The sequence below is a fragment of the Henckelia pumila genome, chromosome 4 (assembly GCF_033568475.1).
Source record: "Henckelia pumila isolate YLH828 chromosome 4, ASM3356847v2, whole genome shotgun sequence".
Lineage (NCBI taxonomy): Eukaryota > Viridiplantae > Streptophyta > Magnoliopsida > Lamiales > Gesneriaceae > Henckelia > Henckelia pumila.
In genome coordinates, this window is record NC_133123.1 from 206,028,017 (window position 1) to 206,050,200 (window position 22,184).

At 38.3% G+C, this 22,184-nt stretch overlaps 1 protein-coding gene across 1 annotated transcript; it reads right to left on the bottom strand.

Moving 5' to 3' along the window:
• Positions 1-18,402: 18,402 nt before the first annotated feature.
• LOC140865930 (ethylene-responsive transcription factor ERF109-like) lies at positions 18,403-19,343 on the bottom strand. Its single transcript, XM_073270773.1, has one exon. It carries the CDS (start codon positions 19,294-19,296, stop codon positions 18,619-18,621), a length of 678 nt encoding a protein of 225 aa, XP_073126874.1. The 5' UTR covers positions 19,297-19,343; the 3' UTR covers positions 18,403-18,618.
• Between the last annotated feature and the right edge of the window lie 2,841 nt (positions 19,344-22,184).

Sequence of the window (22,184 nt, forward strand, 5' to 3'; positions counted from 1 at the left end):
GGTTCATCACAAAGCAGGGAAAGAACACCATCAAGAAGAACTTTCAGAAGAACTAATACAAGAGAAAGTGAAAGTTTCAAGGATTGCAACTGCTGGACATGTGGAGCAAGAGAACATATATCTACAAATTGTCCCAAAAACGAGAAAAAAAGAGTTAAAATCTTTGAAGCAACACCAGATATGGATGATGTGGTCTTCTTTCAAGATCTAGTCCAAGTATATCAATTTGAGGATATCCCCTCAGATGAAAACATATACAAAGAAGAGATAGTGTTTAGTCAAGAAGTTTCTGAGGATGAATCAGAATCAGAGTAAAGAGGAAGTGTTTCAGCATGAAACACATGAAAGTTTGGATGGGTTCTTTAGTCAAACCACGATATCTCATAATATGGTCCAAAGGATTATGAGAGAAAATCCAACATTACAGAAGTACCAAGGATTTTCGGTAGGACAAGTTGAAAGAGTCTTAGGAAACCTAGGGCTAAGACAAAGAAGACATGATTTGATTTATAAGATATCCAGAAGGGAAATGGCGATCCCGATGGAATTAACCAGTAATCAAATTGAGATGCAGTTAATTCCCTTCGAAGAAATTCGAGAGAAATTACAAAAATTAAAGGCAGAAGTAGAAGTAGCAAAGACAATGTCTTGGATTCATATTGGAGCAATCCAGATTATGATCAAAGCTACTTTTAAAGAAGGAATAGATTCACCCATAGATATCGTTGTATGCGATAAAAGAATGAGGAATATACAAGATGCGGTTCTAGGAACTATCTCGGAAAATTTGTGTGCAGAAAAAATTGTGGGAGTTATTTATCCAAGAATAGCCTACAATTTTAGCTGATAGAGATTTTAGTCGAGCCTTGACGTTGCATCAAAACTTCAAGGAAAAAAGACTAATGAAGGAAGATAATAGGTCATATTCTATTACATATCAAATTTCATATGCTCTTTCTAATACTCACCATTCTGAATTATTTATTATAAATGAGTTCATTGAAATTCCAAAGATCTTTGAGAAAGTTGCTCAAGCAATATACCCGGAAAGGATCGAATTTCCTTTAATTCAGGAAACAGACATTCAAATTCAAGACAGACCGGTTCTATACAGAGATCTTAAAATAAAACCCCGAAGGTTATCTTTCCAAGGAGACCGAATGACAAGTAGGAAATGGGACAAGTCTCCTATTCAAGAAATTCCACCAAAAGAAAAGGAGTTTTCTATAATAGGAAAACTTAGATCTCCAGAAGGATGAAAAGAAATAAAAATAGTATTCGAAATTACAAGTCATCGGAACCAGTTCCCTTGTAACTCGATTTACTATTTGGAACAACAGGAAAAAGGAACTTACTAAGGAGTGATAAATATTGGAGAATTGGAAGTTCAAATCTGTGGAATTCTAGAAAAAGAAGTGGATCAGCTCATTCTTGGCCTAGAGTTTCTGGAGGACCATAAACAATGGAAACGCCTTGAAAAAGAAATAGAGTTCATGGCAAAAGAAAAGACTTGAAGGATTCAATAAGAATTCTACGAGATGGAAAACCAAGAGAATTGGATAAGGGACAATCTCTTAATCAGATTCGAAAACTCTGTTTACAAACAGAGAAAGAAGCAACTGTTGAAATTAGTAAGTCATTAACATGATTTACTAGAACGCATTGAAGAAGTAGAAAGGAGTAACCATACTCTACCTTCTGAGGCCTTAGGTAAACTGTAGTGACCTTCGCCGTGATCACCTGCTAATCAGAAGCTTAAGCATGCATTTAACTTAATTAATAAATCATCAGAAATAACAACGGAAAATCATAAATAAATCCTCAAATAAAGATACAACCAAATAGAATAAATACCAGTTAAAATCTTAATCTAAAACTCTTCTAAAAACTCCTGCTACCAAGCTTTGGTCACCGACCAACTACATCTCTCGCTCCTGATCCACCTGCAAACCTGCCCGTCGAATGGGGTGTCCGAGATAAAAGCAGAGACGTGAGAGCTAACGCCCAGTACGTAAAGTATTGAATATACAGGTCTATATGATGCATGCAACATGAACTATGAATGCTCTGGGTAACTGGGATCAATTCTGTAAAATCATGCTCAGTACAAAGGCGCCTCCAATATGTGCACCCTGCTCCAAAGATCCAGTGGATGCCACACATACTGAACCCGATCTTGGACTATCACCGTCCTGGGTAAAACCGCACACGCTGCCCCGTCGGTCCAGTGGGTGTCACACGGTACCCGATCGAACAATAACAACAACCCTAGGGCTGAGCGACCCTAGAACAACTGGCTATCTCAAAAGGATCACAGTGTAGTGACCCTTACCCGGATCACCTACTAAACAGAACTTAGGCATGCAATTAACTCAATTAAACAGATATCAAAATAAAACTGCGGAAACCATAAACGTTATACAATCCCAAGTAAAGGAATCTGTAATTTATCCAAATAATATACAACCAAATCGAATAGTTGTATCAACCCAAACAACAGTAATAAAACCTAGACGAAGCTCCAGCTGGCCAACCACTGACTAGCCCCTCCTGGATCCACCCGCCTCGTCCAATCGCAAACCTGCCCCATGGAATAGGGTGTCCAGAAACACAGAGCACGAGACGTGAGCATAAAACGCTCAGTACAAGAGTATGAGTATACATGCATGCAAAGTGAACTCCCTATAAACTCGAGGTCAAGGATCAGATAACAGAGACAGACCGGGCCCTGGTATGTAGCACGCTGTGCCGTCGCTTCAGGAGGTGGCTTCCATACCGAGATAACCGTGGATACGCCGGACCCAAATCGATGGAAGTCCATCCACTAACAGGATAGGGTACAACCCTACTAACAGACATCTTTTTCGAAAGAGATACAGCAAGATGCAAATGAATGCAGCATAATATCATGTCATATAAATCATGCAGTCACATAATATATGCATACTCAGTCAGTATATCTCGAATAGTACTTTCGTACCTCAAAACAGTGCAAGCTCTACCAACTCTAGGTCCATGCCTATAGTCTGCTCTACACTGCCAAATGATACTACTATCATTAAAGTGCTCTAAAAGTCTTAACTAAGCTATTGCATACTCCTAAATATTTATAGGAAGCAAAAGCTATACCTTCGTCCGTCGTTAGCCCTTCGATGTCGATGCCTCCAGAACTTGGGCACAACTCTGCTACGACTTCCGATCGCCTCGTTGACTGCCGGATCAAGCCTAGGAAGGCTAGAACAACTCGAATAAACTAGAAAGGAGAGGGAAATACTCGGAATTGGCAATTGGAAATGAAGCCTCGGCCCTCTATTTATAGACAACGATCGGAACTTTCGATCCTTGATCGGAACGTCTGAACCTCGATCAGAACGTTCGATCCTGCCATCGGAGCTTTCGAAGATCCTGATCTGCCACATGTCAAAATATCACTTGTTGACTTCGGATAGGGGTGATCGGAGCTTCCGATCCTGATCGGAGCTTCCGATCCAACCACACGTCATGGATGACGTAATATCATCGGTGCCTCCGATTGCTCATCGGAGCTTCCGATCCTGTTCGGAGCTTCCGATCCGTCCGATACCCAATTTATTTAATTAGCATTAACCTTTTAATTACTCAATTAGGGTACGGGCTACTGCATTCTCCCCCACTTAAGATATTTCATCCTCCAAATCAGATCTTAAGTACTGAATGCAATACAGAAATCAGAAACATTCTTTATTCACATCAAACGTTTACAGAGTTTGCAACTGAATACAACTCAAGAATGTAATCAAAACAACTCAGGATGGTCTTCACGCATCCTGTCCTCAAGCTCCCAAGTAGCTTCCTCAGTGCCTCGGTGCTGCCACTGAACTAGAACCAAAGGAATGACTTTGTTCCGCAAAACCTTATCCTTATAATCCAGGATACGAATAGGTTTCTCAACATAAGTCAAATCCTTGTCCACCTGAACCTCAGACCGCTGAAGAATATGAGATTCATCCGCCACATACCGTTGCAACAGAGATACGTGGAACACATCGTGAATACTAGATAGATGTGGTGGCAAAGCTAGTCGATAAACCAAATCGCCAATGCTTTCCAAGATCTCAAACGAACCGATAAACCTGGGAGACAACTTGCCCTTAAGGCCAAATCTGAGAATCTTGCGGAAAGGTGACACTCTCAGAAACACTTTCTCCCCGACATCGAACTGCAAAGGCCTACGCTTGATATTAGCATAGCTGGCCTGACGATCCTGTGCAGTCTTAATCCGTTTCTTGATCTGATCAACAATGTCTTTTGCCTGCTGGATAAACTCCGGTCCCTCAGCCTGTCTATCCCCCACTTCTTCCCAGAAGAGTGGAGTACGACAACGTCGCCCGTACAACGCCTCAAAAGGTACCATCCCAATACTAGTATGATAGCTGTTGTTGTACGCGAACTCGATCAACGGCAAATGATCCTGCCAGGCTGAACCAAAATCCATGACGCACGCTCTAAGCATATCCTCCAAAGTACGGATAGTGCGCTCTGACTGACCATCAGTATCCGGATGATAGGCAGTACTCAAACTGAGAGTAGTACCCATCGCACGCTGAACACTCCCCCAGAATCTAAAAGTGAACCTGGGGTCCCGATCGCTGACAATGCTCACAGGCACTCCATGAAGTCGAACGATCTCCTGAATGTACATCCATGACATGCGATCCATAGAGTACTCTCGGCTATAGGAAATGAAATGCGCTGACTTGGTGAGTCGGTCCACCACAACCCAGATAGCATCACAGTTCCTCGGGGATACCGGCAAATGGGTCACAAAGTCCATTGTGATAAACTCCCATTTCCATTCAGGAATAGGCAGACTGTGAAGCAATCCTCCAGGTCGTCGGTGCTTTGCCTTGACCTGTTGACACACCAAACATCTCGAAACAAACTGATAAACACTGCGTTTCATTTCCTTCCACCAGAAATGAGTACGTAGATCCTTATACATCTTGTTGCTCCCAGGATGAATACTCAACTTAGTGCGATGTGCCTGAGACAAAATCTCCTCTCTCAACTCTTCATCCTGCGAAATCACAAGCCTACCGGACAAACACAGAAAGCCATCTGACTGATAATGAAATCCAGACGAGCTACCCTCGTTAGCTAGACGAGCTAAATGCTGGGTCTTCGAATCAGACATCTGAGCATCTCGAATCCGCAAATACAAGGCTGGCTCAGATAATATCGCAAACATCTGGATACTCTGCATACCTTTCTTATGCTTGAAGGTATAGCCTAAAGTACAACAGTCACTGATCGCACTAGACATCGAACAAGTCTGAAGTGCGGATATTCGCACCTTGCTACTCAAAGCATCAGCGGTGAGATTAGCAGCTCTCGGATGGTACTTAATTTCGCAATCATAGTCCTTAAGCAAGTCCATCCAACGTCTCTGCCTCATGTTCAACTCCGCCTGAGTGAAAAAATACTTGAGACTCTTATGGTCGGTGAAGATCTCAAATTTCTCGCCATACAGATAATGACGCCAGATCTTCAAAGCGAACACAATGGATGCTAACTCCAAATCATGGACTGGATAGTTGTCCTCGTGAAGCTTCAGCTGTCTAGAAGCGTATGCAATCACATGCCCATTCTGAGTCAGAACACAACCTAACCCCTGAAGAGAAGCATCAGTGTATACCACATACCCTCCAGATCCTGACGGTAATGCCAACACCGGCGCAGAAGTAAACCACCGTCGAAGCTCACAGAAATTCTCCTCACACTCGGAGGACCACTCGAAGTCCACACCCTTGCGGGTAAGCTGCGTCAACGGTCGAGCTAACTGAGAGAAGTTCAGAATGAAGCGACGATAATACCCTGCTAGACCCAAAAAACTACGGATCTCAGCAACTGTCGTTGGACGCGACCAATTAAGTACCGCTTCAATCTTGCTTGGATCAACAGAAATCCCCTCCCTGGATATGATATGGCCAAGAAAGACCACTCTATCCATCCAGAACTCACACTTGCTCAGCTTGGCGTACAACTGCTCATCTCGAAGAGTCTGCAGTACCAACCGCAAGTGAGAAACATGCTCTTCCGTATTACGCGAATACACCAAGATGTCGTCAATGAATACCACGACAAACTTGTCCAAATACTCCCTGAAGACACGGTTCATCAGATCCATGAATATAGCCGGCGCATTAGTCAAACCAAATGGCATCACTAGGAACTCGTAATGCCCATAGCGAGTATGGAATGCAGTCTTGGCTACGTCCTGATCACGGACTCTCAACTGTTGATACCCAGATCTCAAGTCAATCTTGGAGTAAACTGACGTGCCCTGCAGTTGGTCAAACAAGTCATCAATACGAGGCAATGGGTACTTGTTCTTCACAGTGACTCGATTCAGCTGCCGATAGTCAATGCACAGCCGCATCGACCCATCCTTCTTCTTCACGAAGATAACAGGAGCTCCCCAAGGAGATACACTAGGACGAATGTACCCCTTGTCCAAAAGATCCTGTAGCTGATTCTTCAACTCACGCATCTCTGACGGAGCCAGACGATACGGTGCTCTAGAAATAGGCGAAGTACCCGGCATCAACTCTATGCCAAACTCGACTTCCCTAACAGGAGGAAAACCCGGAATATCATCAGGAAATACATGTGGAAATTTATCCACAACAGGAATGCTCTCTATCCCAATGCTCTCAGCGGACAAATCAACTGCATAGATAAGGTAGCCTTTCCCGCCAGACTCTAGAGCTCGACAGGCTCTCAAAGCTGATACCAAAGGCATCGGGGGTCGCGCTCCCTCTCCATAGAAAAACCAGCTCTCACTCCCTTCCAGATGAAAGCGTACTAATCTCTTATAGCGGTCCACTGAAGCTCGATAGGTAGTCAACATATCTATTCCCAGAATGCAATAAAAGTCGTCCATCGCCAGGACCATGAGATTCGCTAACAGAATTATCCCTTCGAACTCTAAAGGGCAACCCATCACTAGACGCTTAGCCAAAGCAGATTGGCCCGTCGAAGTAGAAATAGACATCACTACGTCTAGTGCAATGCATGGTAACTTATGCCTCTTAACAAAACGTGCAGAAATGAAGGAATGAGATGCACCAGTGTCAATAAGTACAAGAGCAAGTATACCATAAAGCAGAAATGTACCTGCGATGACTTTCTCATTCTCCTCCACTGCCTAATAATGTCTCAGGGCAAACACTTGGCCAGAAGCTCGTGGCCTCAAATGAGAACTTCCAACAGGCTGTCCCTGCGACCTCTGCTGTACGGTGGCCTGAGAACCAGATCCTGAACCAGATCCAGAATCGTCTCCCCCAGACAGTGGACAATCCCTCCGGATATGACCAGTCTCTCCACAACGGAAACAAGCTCCAAAAGCTCTACGGCACTTGTCGGATGGATGGTTCTTCCCACAGTGATCACACTTGTCCTTCGTACCGAAACGGACAACACCTCCAGAACCAGAGGAAGAAGTAGATCCAGACTTCTTGAAAGTTTGGGTACGGGGACCCAAAGAACTAGCAGGTCTCGACTGAGGGAAAGACTTGTTCCGCCGAATGCTGTCCTCCGCCTGGTGACAACGGCTCACCAAACCCTCGTAGGACATGTCGTCGCCAACCGCCACATGGTCATGGATCTCAGGGTTAAGGCCCTGAAGGAACAGATTATACTTCATCTCTGAGCTATCAGCAATCTCGGGGCAATAGGATAGCAGATCAAAGAACCTCTGTTGATACTCATCGATAGACATGGCTCCCTGTCGCAGACTCAGTAGCTCACCTGCCTTCGACTGACGGAGTGCAGGAGGAAAATACCGCTTTTGGAAAGCTGTGCGGAACTCGGCCCAGATGGCCACTCCTCTCGCCGCAATAAAGGGTGCAGAAGTAAACCTCCACCACCTACGGGCTCGCCCATCCAGAAGATAGCCAAGGGTCTCCATCTTCTGCTACTCGATGCAGTGGAAAGTCTGAAAAGTCGTCTTCATGCGGTCTAACCAATTCTCCGCATCCTCCGGAGACTCACCTCCAACTAAGGGCTTAGGACCCATAGCTAAGAATCGACGCACAGTGAAACGCTCGTCGTCATGATGATGATGACGTCGTTCTCGATGAGGCTCTTGGTCGGCATCACCCCAACGCCCACCAATACTGCCATGAGAACTCTGGTCATCACGATTTTCCATCTACAAAAATACCTCATGATAAGACTAAATCCCAAGAATTCTTTTGCATGCTCTGATACCATAAATGTAGTTACCCTTACCCGGATCACCTACTAAACAGAACTTAGGCATGCAATTAACTCAATTAAACAGATATCAGAATAAAACTGCGGAAACCATAAACGTTATACAATCCCAAGTAAAGGAATCTGTAATTTATCCAAATAATATACAACCAAATCGAATAGCTGTATCAACCCAAACAACAGTAATAAAACCTAGAGGAAGCTCCAGCTGGCCAACCACTGACTAGCCCCTCCTGGATCCACCCGCCTCGTCCAATCGCAAACCTGCCCCATGGAATAGGGTGTCCAGAAACACAGAGTACGAGACGTGAGCATAAAACGCTCAGTACGAGAGTATGAGTATACATGCATGCAAAGTGAACTCCCTATAAACTCGAGGTCAAGGATCAGATAACAGAGACAGACCGGGCCCTGGTATGTAGCACGCTGTGCCGTCGCTTCAGGAGGTGGATCCCATACCGAGATAACCGTGGATACGCCGGACCCAAATCGATGGAAGTTCATCCACTAACAGGATATGGTACAACCCTACTAACAGACATCTCGAAAGAGATACAGCAAGATGCAAATGAATGCAGCATAATATCATGTCATATAAATCATGCAGTCACATAATACATGCATACTCAGTCAGGATATCTCGAACAGTACTTTCGTACCTCAAAACAGTGCAAGCTCTACCAACTCTAGGTCCACGCCTATAGTCTGCTCTACACTGCCAAATGATACTACTATCATTAAAGTGCTCTAAAAGCCTTAACTAAGCTATTGCATACTCCTAAATATTTATAGGAAGCAAAAGCTATACCTTCGTCCGTCGTTAGCCCTTTGATATCGATGCCTCCAGAACTTGGGCACAACTCTGCTACGACTTCCGATCGCCTCGCCGACCGCCGGGTCAAGCCTAGGAAGGCTAGAACAACTCGAATAGACTAGAAAGGAAAGGAAAATACTCGGAATTGGCAATTGGAAATGAAGCCTCAGCCCTCTATTTATAGACAACGATCGGAAATTCCGATCCTCGATCGGAACGTCCGAACCTTGATCGGAACGTCCGATCCTGCCATCAGAGCTTCCGAAGATCCTGATCTGCCACGTGTCAAAATATCACTTGTTGACTTCGGATAGGGGTGATCGGAGCTTCCGATCCAACCACACGTCATGGATGACGTAATATCATCGGTGCCTCCTATCGCTCATCGGAGCTTCCGATCCTGTTCGGAGCTTCCGATCGTGCCTTCGGAGCTTCCGATCCGTCCGATACCCAATTTATTTAATTAGCATTAATCCTTTAATTACTCAATTAGGGTACGGGCTACTACACACAGGCTCAACATGGTATGCAAATGCCGCATACAAATCATGAACAGTAAATCATGCATATCACGACAGATAATAATGCAACACATAAACATGTATATTCAGCTGGCTATCTCAGTCTGTACTTACATACCTTAGTTCTACTAGGCAAGCTATACCAGCTCTAAAGTCCAAGCCTATAATCCGCACTACAATGTAAAATACTCATGCATTATAACCTTATTCTAAAAGCCTTAACTAATCTATATCATACTCCCTATTTACTATAGGGAACCAAAGCCGTACCTTCGTCCGTCGTCAGCCCGCTGATACGCATGCCCTAGAGCCTGGGCATAGCCTAGCTACGACCCCTAGACGACTCGCCAAATCTCCGCCACCTGGCTGCTACTACGAACACTGTCAGCTATAAAAATACTATTTCCTACTCCAACTCTTAAAGAAAGAGTCCCGAAGCCCTTAAAATAGAGCCATTACCGGGAGAGGAGAGGAAATTGATATTCCAAAACGAGAGCCTCAGACCCCTTTTTTTAGGCCTGGGTTCGGACGGTCCGAACTGGGTTTGGAGGCTCCGAACCGGGCATGATTCCCACGTGTAGAGTGCATTTTTGACACCTCAATCTGGCGGGAGTTCGGATGGTCCGAACTGGGTTCGGAGGGTCCGAACTGCCACTTGTCCGAGCCACTTTTGACACATGTTTTGCACTGAGTTCGGAGGGCCCGAACTCAGGTTCGGAGGGCCCGAACTGGTTCGGACGGCCCGAACTGGTTCGGACGGCCCGAACTGGTCCGTGTGCTCCGAACTATTTTGGTCCTTCCAAAGTCATTTTTGGACCCCCGGGACCTAACCTATCATTTTTTAACGTTTCGGATCTGATTTTCCACTTATTTTCACCAAATAAATACTCCTTAAACATGTTTTGACACTTTTAAAATTATATGTCATTTTTTAACATGTTTAAAATCTCTTAATCTTGTAAAATGAAACCGGCCTACTACATAAACTAAAGGTAAATAGTCTTAATCGGATTACTGAGTTACAACACAGTCTGTTAAAAATGGCGGAGCCATTTAGTAATCCTTTTAAAAAATGACAACAAGTTCTTTTCCATATACATTCCGATAGGGATGTTGTATGAACAATATAAGGCTGAATATTTTGCAGCTTATATTGACTCAGGAGCAGGAATTTGTACAGCAAAAAGAGGAGTCTTCCCTGAAATATGTGAAGAAGAATTGCCAAAAATTGCTGGACGAGATTTCTCTCGAAGAATTTTAATTCTTTGCAAAGAAATAAAACAAGCGGAGATCCTTATGGGAGGAGCATGTCAAACACCTTGGTACAAGGTAAAGACACCACCAATATATTTTCATGATACAGGAGCTGATATTCTGTTAGGAAATAACTTCTTACAAATGTTTAAGAAGTAAACACAAGACAATGAGTCAAGAAGACTTATGTTCACTACAATTTGTGATCATAAAATTATCGTTCAAAGACTCAAAGTTGCTTTTTATCGACAATTATTGATAATATTTCGCAGCCAGCATGGTGATAAAGGACAACTTTTTCACCCAAAAATGAAAGATCCAAGAAGGTTTGGAGAAACCATGTTGAAAATAACAACAGAACAAGAACTCCAAACAGAGGATATGGAGCTTCTGAAGGTAACTCTAAATCGCAGAGATATAGAGTTAGAGAATAAGATATCCCTTGAAGATGTCAAAAATGCTCAAAGAAAGTTATAACGAGCATCCTTTGGCATGGTGGGATAGAAATCAACTCAAAGCCAGTCTTGCTTTAAAGGTAGGCAAAGAGTATGAATTCGTCAGATATAAGTCTATCCCGATGAACATAACAGATCAAAAGGATATGAGAATGATTATCAAGGAACATTTGGACCTTGTTCTAATCAAAGAAGGAGTTTCACCATATAGCAGCCCAGTTTTTCTGGTCAGAAATCATGGTGAAATAAAAAGAGGGAAACCTAGGTTAGTTATTAACTACCAAGGTATTAATAAAATCATGGAGTTTGATGGGTATTTCATACCCAGTAGAGAACACCTAATCAGATTTTACCAGATTCGAATGGAAGAAGGAAGTAAAAAATTCACAGCCTTCTCTACACCACAAGGACATTATATTTCGGAAGTTATGCCTATGGGATTGGCTAATGCACCCCAAATATTTCAAAGAAAGATGAATAATCTTTTTAAAAATTATTTCAACTTTATGTGTGTTTATATTGATAATATTCTTATAGCATCAAAAAACATAGACGAACACATTAAACACTTAAAGATTTTCTCTAAAATTTGTAAACAATAAGGACTGGTTTTATCTGAAAAGAAAGCAGTCATAGCAACAAGGAAAATTGAATTCCTTGGTATTGAGATTGATGAAACTGGAATAATTCTACAACCCCATATTGTGGAAAAGGTAAAGAATTTTTTCAGATAAACTCAAAGATGTAAAACAACTCCAGAGTTTTCTAGGAGTAGTTAATTTTGCAGGGATGTTCATAAACAACCTAGCAATGTACAGAAAGGTGTTCAGTACTTTGTTAAAAAAGAATGCTAGGTTTATATGGACTGATGACCATACTAAAGGGGTAAACCAATTAAAGGAGATATGTAAGAATCTCCCAACTATACCCGTAGATGAAGATGATCTGGTTTTATTTACGGATGCCAGTGACGAATGGTGGGTAGCAGCCCTTACCAAAATCACCCCGGATGGAGAAATACCATGCAGATACTGTAGCGGTCTTTTTTCAAAATCAGAGGCCATCAGATGGCATATCAACGAGAAGGAATTTTATGCAGTTAAAAGGGCTTTCGAAAAATTGCCATTATTTTTACTTGCTAAAAAATTTACCTTAAAATTTGATAATACTCAGGTAAAAGCTTTTTTAAAGAATAAAATTGAATCTAAACCAGAGAAGGCTAGATTATTAAGATGGCAAGCTTTATGTCAGAACTATATTTTTGATATTGTTATTATTAAATCTCATGAAAATATTCTTGCAGATTTTTTAACAAGAGATGGAAGGTAGTGACGTGGATTCCATCATGAAAATGCAGAGGTACCTCAGGAAACACCTTGGGTTGCTTCAAACTGAGTTCAACCAGTTAGTCATTAATGCTGAAATAGCTGGCAGGTTACAACAAGCTGATCGGATCAAAGTATCCAATCATATTACAGGATGTTTGCAAGCTCAAATTCAACTATGGGCTGCTATTCAAGGGCCAATTGTGAGGGCTATAGAGAAGCCATTGGTTTCTCATAAATAAGAAACGATAAAACCATTGGTTTTACAAGAAGAAATATAGCCACTTGTTGTAGAAAAATATGTTGGGAATTCTAATACCCAAGATACAAGTGCTAATCTACCATCAGCTTTTGATGAATTGGATAAAACAACAATTGATGAGAAGAACTCATCAAGTCAATCCTCCGCCTTTGGGGTAAAAGAGGAAGAGATCAATCTTAGGCCCAACACTGACAAGGGCAAATCTAAGATTGATACTAATCCATATATTATTTCTCCATTCCATGTTTATCAACAGAGGTAGGAGAAATTGAATACAAGGAGTGAAATCAACCCGAACACTTGCAGGGTTGATGTTGCAGGAATATATACAAGGGTTTGGCTAAAAAATAATGTCAATCCTAAAGATGTAAAACTCTGGTATGAATTTGGGGCTTTGGCCTCAGTTTATACAATGTCACCAAACTTTCCGAAGATATCACAGTTACCAAAATGGATCAAGGAAGCAGTCCAAAAAACATGGGCAAATAATGATCATTTGTCCAGAGAAGATGTGCTTGAGTTATACTTTTTCAGTGCAGTTCCAAAACCAACAGTGAAAGGATCACACGAACCCTTTCATTTCATCAAGATAAGGAGACCTGATATAAATAGTCATAAATTTATCAAGGATCCTAAAACTGAAGAAATACCCTTGGTGTCCACTTTCGGGGAAAATGAAATCTCAACCAGAAGGGCATGGGGTATTTGAGTCTGTCTTACGAAGATGGACAAAGTCAAGTTTTCATTCAAATTTTATCAGAATTCTGTGAATGGATCGTTCCTGTTAAACACAATGACAGCCTTTGCGGAAGAACTCTTCGAAAAGAAGAGAAATCTTTTGTGGAACAACAAGCTGCCGGGGAGTAAAGAAACTCGCCGAAAATTTTGTAACATGGCTCATATTGAACGATGGTTAGAAAATATCTGCCCAAAATGCCCAAATCAAAAGGAGCCAGAATTTGGAAAAACCTTTAGACCCCGAACGGATCGAAATGATTTTTTCAAAACAAGAAAAGGTAGGCAAGGACCACTGAAGATGCGTTTTCAGAGGGGCCTACTTCAAAAGCAAAAGATGTCCCGACAACAATAAAGCAGGCATGTGAGGAGAATAAAACCAAAAAAAAATGGCAGACATGTGATTCCTCCACTAGTAAAAGATGTCATCAATAATGACATAAAAAATACAAGACAGCTGCCTCCTCCACTAGTAAAAGATGTCATCAATAATGGCATAAAGAAATACAAGACAGCCGTGAGATTCCCTGAAGTTTCTCGGTGAAATGAGTGGAACTACAACTATAAATACAGGCATTTGAGCAAGCTGAAGATATCGATCATTCCCTTCAGTTTTCTTATAAATAAATTGTTGTAATATTTTTCTTTCTATTGTACTAAGTTTTATTTTATGTATTTCAAGAACAAGACTACTATGAGTAGCTAAACAAGTTGTCTTCACCTCTTCAAATGAGTTGATTTATGTAATAATATTATGTCTGAATAAATTTCCTAAATCTCTCGTTCTTTTATGCTCATATTTTATAATTAAATCTATATATCATACGCCTTAAGGTAGAAAATGAATTAAGGTTGTGCTGGGTATCGTTGAAGGAGCTTGTGCAGAAACCATCTGTTGCGACTGCGTGGTTGGAGTGTGAGGAGCACTTCGTAAAACTCGGCAGATATGACCCGACAACATTATGGTCAAAGAGGTATTTAAATTCAATTCATCTTACGGAAGCATATTGGACCCTAATCTGGAGTATATCGGCTGGAAACCTTGCGTAACTGATAGTCTTGCATGATCGGACTGGTTCGATAGGTATAACAAAGTCACGTACAAAAGATTAGTTTTAATTAATTTTAATTCAAAAAGGGGGACCACTAGGGAGTGAAAATAAAGAAAGGGGTGGGTAGGGAGTTAAGTTAAGGAGAAGTTTGGTAGTGGGGAGTTTAAAATAATTTTTCCAAATTTTAATCTTTTCTTATTTATTTTTTTACATCATCGTTATTATTTTAATTTTTGGGCAATTTGCTCAAAAATCCTCAAATGCAAACATGTTTTGCTTTGGGGTCCCTAGTCATAAAATGTGATACAAAACAATACAATATATGGTACAAAACCATACAAGATGTGGTACAAATTAACAAAAAATGTGGTACAAAAAAGTGGCTAGGGAGTGCAGAACAAAACATGTTTGCATTGGAGATTTTTGAGCAATTTGCACTTAATTTTTTGAGCTGGTATTTTTTTTATTGCGATCTTATTTTATATATTTTTTTCCATTTGTGTCTATTCTTCTTCGCTTTTCTTTTAATTTTTAAAAAAATAAATATCATCTCTTTATTAATATTACTAATGTTATTGTTAAATTAGTTTAACAGTTTTAACAATTTATTCACATTTTTATGAAGTTTATTTGCTAAAGAAATTCTCATTACTTTCCAACTCTTTTTAGTATTCATATAATTTCATTAATCCTTATACGATTAAATTTTTTTTTTTTCACTTCTCATCTTATGTATCCATAGAAATTGTAAGTAATTCAATAAATAAAATAAAATATAATTAGTTGAATGCATACATAATTTAATAACTTCAGAATTGTTTATGCTAAAAAAATATATTATTAATAAAATAGTAGAACTTAATTATAAATTCGAATTAAATTGTACGTAGTTAAACCTACTAATGAAAACCAATAGATAAAATAAAGAAGTAACACCACCATCAACATTTCAGGTAATCTCTTATTTTTCGATTGAGTTCTGCACTTCATCTTTGTCCTTGACATCTGATTGTTAACAGAAAAATTTTAAATTTTAATTTTTCATTAACAACTAAAGTAAGACAAGGCATACAATAATAAAGTAAATATTATGAACAATACAAAATATGACGATGATATTTAAACAAATAAAAAGGAAAAAAATCATTTTATTTTTTAGCAAATCAAAAAAATTTATTAATTCTAGCATAATTTAAAAAATTTATATCTTGTATAAGTGTTCGATCACTAATTTAATGATGAATACCACAACATACATTTTTTTTATAATAATAATAAGATACCCATTCTCGAAAAAACAAAATAATATTAAAAAACAAATAATATTTTCATTAGAATGGTAAAATACTCAACGCAAAGTTACATAAAAAACAAAGATTATTTTTATCAGAATATTAAAATACTCGAAACAAGAAATTAAAAAAGAAAAAGAAAATTGATATTGAATGCATAAATTAAAATTGAAAAAATGTTACCGCAATAAGCCGAAAGCCTGCAAGCCTGCAAGACAATTGATTTTGATTAGACAAGAAGAAGATGAGGAAAAAATAAGGAGCATCCAAGAAAAAAAAAAATGTGGTGGAAGATTTGATTCGCTAAGTGGGAAATTGTCTCCTAAATTCTGAAAATCGTTTTTTATATTCTCTCTCGTAAGAGAGAATTTTATATTTTTAAAACTAACGTGATATGGGTAAAGATTTAACACGTGTTAGTTTGAAATTAATGTAGTAGGAAGTGGAGTATATAATGTAGCAAAAAATTTGATGCGAGTGAGGCCATACAACGGTTATCATTCCATCATATAAGGGTCAATCTTTACCATATCCATTCGAATCATAACAGTGTTTGACAACATGCATGACACAATATGAACCAACATGTGAATATGATCACTACTAAGGTGCATATATGATCACTACTAAGGTGAAAAAGCATTTAAATAAGTACACCTTTTTAAAATGTTTTTATTGTAAAAAAAAAAAGTAAAAGCGGTTTTAGCGTTTGGATAAATGTTGAAAAATTGATTTTTTTAAAAATAGAAACAGAAACAGAAACAAAAACAAAAATCAAAATTTATAAATTTTAAAAAAACACTTATTTGCACTTAAATAAATGTTTTTTTCACAATTGTTTTTGTAAACAAACGTATAAGTTTTTAAGTAAAGCATTTTTTTAAAAAAAAATAAGTAAGCAAACCCGCATTGATAGAGTCAAAAATGTTATGTCAGCATCATTCTAACTAAGACCTCAAACTCGTTAATTAGTAGTTTAGTACTAGACAATTTGTAGGACATATCATATTATATACATCATGTTTGTTTGTCTTTTATAAGTGTGGGCTTTTGACCCCACTGCCTTGTCTGCTTTACCCGCGAATTTGAGATGAAATAAAATATAGCCCATTTAAATAAAACTATTAATATTCGATTCCCATTAATTCTATATGTTTTTTTTTTTTGTGTATATGTATATTTGTCGGTAACATTAAAAGCTAAATAAGATAATAAAATTAGGAATTAGATGTGGTGTCTCTATTGCATCCGTTTACAAGTAAAGCCCACTGATCATTATTTAATAATGAATCACAGATAAAATTATATAATAAAGGCACATGTTAAATAAGCACTCATTTAATTAAGTATTGGATTTAAGCACGAGCCTCGTTACACGTATCTACCACTTATTATAATTAATTCCCATTTTATTTAACTTGTTAATCCAAATGTCTCCATGTGCTTTATTCCTTTGCTTGTTAGGTATATATACATATACATTTTGGTAAACCATAAATATAATGGCCACGGTTGGTTTCAAACCAGTACAATATATTACGTAATTATATATTGAATTGGTCGGTTAAATTTTTACATATAATTTTGAGTTTTCGAATTAAATACACGATCCATATAATATTTTTTGATAATCTAACGTAGAATTATTTGGGCGTATTTTCTTATAATAATTTGGTCATAAAATTGTGTTACAAGAACTTTAATTCATTATCTATTAATCGATCAAAATTTGATATTCATAATTTTTATTACTGGAGCTAGCTTCATATAGGGATGTTAATGGGTTTGGGTTATATCCGAACCCGCAATGAACCCGCCCCATGTGGAAAGGTTTTGGGTCCACTAAATGGGTCTTGGGGCAGGTCTCGGGTCCATTTTTTCAGACCCGAGAGGGTATGGGGCGGGTAATGGGTTTTATAAGATTCGTCCCATATAATACATACATATAAAAAATTATGAGTTTTTATCATGTTTTTAATTAAACACAGGCTATAGCTGGTCACTGTCTACCTACATTTCGACATTTGCCTATCTTCCACTGACTTCCTAACCTCCGACCACCCCCTACATCCACTGTTATGATACAAGTTTCATATTCAATTTTAATCGATAAATAATTTAATGTTTTATTTTACATATAATACTCGAAATATCAATTTTAAGGTTTTATTTTTTCTTTCGACTACCTCATACAGCCAGATTTGTTTTTAATTTTAATAAATTCGTGGATCCCATGGATCTAACGGGTTCAACCCGCCCCATTTCAGATATGGGGTAGGGCGGATTCAAAGTATATTTAAATGGGGTGGGACGGGTAATGGGTCCATATTTTGTTAATAGGGCGGGACTCGGGTTTGGCCAAACCCGCCCATTGACATCCCTAGCTTCATACAGCCATCATGTCATACGCTGTTAATTGTATATTTGTATTAGTAAAAAAACAAACACAAACTCAATTACTAATTAAAATAAAAAAATAAATTATTTAGTGGACCAACAACCTATTTAGTATAATTTAATAATTTCCTCTATAACTTTGTTTTACTATCTATCTATATATAATTACGTGAGCATATGATTTGACATCTCCATTTTCTAAAAACAATATAAAAAATAGATAATTAATTAGCATATATATATACTAATCAAAAGCTAGCTTTGGAGATTCCCGCCATGAGCAGAATCCGATGAGTCGCCATTGTTGGAATCCATGGTAGTAATCCATTGCTGAATCTCGGATTCCCCGATCGTCCCCAGCTCCCACAAATCCTTATCATCATCATCACGCCCATTCTCAGTCCCTTCAGAGTATACATTTCCCTGTGTGCATGGCACGGCGGAGGAAGTCGAAGTCGAACCAGAAGTGTAATCGGCGAAAGGGAAATTCAGCTTCGCTCTGGCTCCCCGGAACTCGATCGCCGCCTTATCATAAGCCCTCGCGGCGTCCTCCGCGGTCTGGAAAGTCCCCAGCCACACCCGCGCCGCCTTACGAGGATCCCTTATCTCCGCCGCCCATTTTCCCCAGGGCCGCAGCCGGACACCCCTATAGTTCTTCTTCTTCTTCACGCCCACCACCTGCTTGATATTGTTCTTCTTATTATTCTTCTTCTTCTTCCCACTTTCGTTATTCTCTCCGTCGAAGAAATTGCATCCCAAGCAACCCTTTATCCTGCAGAAGTCGCAAGTCTCCATATCTTCGGGAACAGAAACAAATCGATGATCAGTACCCCCGGTGATCACATTCTTCAAGGCTGCCACCATGACTGCAGCTTCCTCCTCAGAAGACATCCGCGGCGGAGGAGGAGGAGGAGACTTCTGGTCGTAGCTCATTTTCAACAAAATTCTCCTGCGTGGATTTGACTTAATTTCTTGAAACGATGCATGAAAAGGAAGTAAAAAAGGGAAGCGATATATATACGACTCATGCACGCTAGTTTTACACGGGATGGAATATTTTTCTGGAGTGATGGCACGTGTGGATTACTATTATTATTAATCAGATCATTCTTTATTTGGGTCAAATATGACATGGAAATATCTGATGAGCTGGCAATACAGATGGACAGATTTGTTCACATTATCACATTGTCCTTTTAATGGGTCAACGGATATTATGACGTATTCTCTTACAAAAGCAAAATAGCTGGTGCTTTGCTTATTCATAGCAGAAATGGGCCTGGACTGGGAATAAAAATGGGCTGGGTTAAGTATTAAATTATTAGATTCCGCCCAGTAAAATTAGGACAAAAGATCGCAGATCTCATTTGATTTCCTCGGAGGTACACTGTCCAATGTAGGGGTGGAATCGGGTCGGGATCCTTCCCGTAACCCCCTTACCCGATTCCCGTCCCGATAGGAATTGAGATATATTTTTCTCCCGATCCCGCACCCGAGATGTGTCGGGACCCGAATATTCGGGATCCCGAACATTCGAGATCCCATCGGGTCGGAAGAGGGTAATCCCGAATAATATTTTTTAAAAATAAAATTCTATGAAAATATTTTTTTGAAAAAAATTTATGAAAAAAATCAAACAATTTCTTAATACATTACAAATAAATTAAAATTTCTTTATATATAACAATTAAAAAACTAAAACATTTTTTTAGTACATTACAAATAAACTAAAACAACTACTTGATTAATAAAAAAACATATAATTATTCATAATAATAAAAAAAAAAAAATAAAAAATTATAACTCAATGTTAATATTAAAAAATATAAATATAAAAAAAATTATATGGTATATAATTATAAAACATTAATATTAAAACATAAAATAAAAAAAATTAATTAAAAAATATTATTTTTATATTCGGGTCGGGTCGGGAATCCCGTCGGGAAGGGTTGCCTATCCCGATCCCGACATTGATCGGGTCGGGAAAAATCCCGAACACTCGGGTCGGGAAAAGTTCGGGACGGAAAAAATTCGGGACGAGAACGGGTTGGAAATCGGGACGGGTCGGGATTTTTTAAAAATTTGCCACCCCTAGTCCAATGAGCGTTTAAAAGTGGAGATTTATCAATATATGTGAGGTTTATTATTTTTCAGTAGACTTCACATATATTGATAAATTTTCACCTTTAGATGACAACGCTTGTATATGTAGGATGAAATTTTCCCATTTATACTGGTGTAAACCTCGCGTGTTCGTGTGTGTGTGTATATATATATATATATATAATCATTAAAATATAATATTATTTAGGTACCTTTTGGTAGGTATGATGAGATAAATAATACATAGATAAGTAATATAATGTAATAAAAAATAAATAAAAATGATAGTTAATATAGTATTTGATTTGATTGATAGATTATAATTTTATTTTATTTGATTGATTAAATTTTATATAAAAATGATGAATTATCATTTTGTCCTTTTAACAATAAATAAAATATGAATAATATTATATATAAGAGGTAATATGGTAATTTAAATTCAGTGATTTGATTGATGTAAGATAAATAATTAATGATTTGATTGATGTAAAATAAATAATTAATAGATGGATAAATAATATGGTAAAAAGAACGCGAAATTGGATAAGATAAATTGTACATAATTACTAAACTATCCTACCAAACGATACCTTAGAGTTTAATAAATTGACATTTTTAGTATGAAATATGAATATCCCTAAACAAAAAATCACTTTAGTAAGTGCACTTAGATTCTCTATATTTATTTATAGATAAAGATTTAGATAAATACATTACTGTAATATTAGCAACCAATATGTAGACATACACAGCCACGGGCTAGATCCGGTCCGTGTCCAGGTCGGATCCGCCGGGTCCGGTTCCACAAAGATCAATCCTTAACAGACCCGTCTGTGGCCGGTTACGGTCCGGTTTGTGGAACCGGCGGTTCGGGTCCAAGTAACCATTGGTTCAGGGGCCGACCATTTTATTTTTTAAAATATTTATTTTTAAATTAATATTTAAATAATAAAAAATGAATTAAAAAAATAAAGTTTTGCACAATTGAACTTATAAAACCTTATCAAATATTTAATTATCTCGATAAAAAAATCTATTACATTTATTCAACAAAAATTTTATAACATTTCAACTTTAACATTTTATATAAAAAAAACATATTACATTTTCATAATTATAAATCACATTCACTCACATTTCATTATATATTCTATCTATATTAATAATTTTTTTTTTAAAAAAATCGAACCCATCCAAACCGATGGATTGACGGATTTGACATCCCTAACCATAACCGAACCACCTAGTGGCCGTTCCAGTCACGGTTCGAACCGTTGACCACCGGCCGGGTCCGGGTTAGACCCCTTGGCCAGGTATGCCAATATGTAGTAGGGAGGGCTAAATAAAGGCTAGGTAGATATTACTTGTAAGGGCACTGTTTTGACATACATCTAACAGCAGGGCCGGACCTGTGTTCAACAAATTAAAAATGGGCCCTCTTTTTTTTTTTTTTTTTTTTTTGTTTTTAAAAAAAATCTCTCTTGTTGAGGTGAATGACTTTAAAATTCAGTTTTCTCAAAATTTTCAATCATCCAACAAAAAATTATGTATTAAAAATTTAAAAAAAAAACTAAAACAAAATCAACCATTCTAAATTAATAATTCAATATTCAATATATACAAAATAATAAAACTTTGCAAATGTGTTCCTAAAAAAAAAAAACTTTGCAAATGTGAAATGCCGAAACGTGATAGATGGTTCATGACCAATA

Excerpts from the sequence above, each read along its gene's own strand:
- LOC140865930 (XM_073270773.1), bottom strand. The coding sequence starts at position 19,296 with ATGAGCTACGACCAGAAGTCTCCTCCTCCTCCTCCGCCGCGGATGTCT.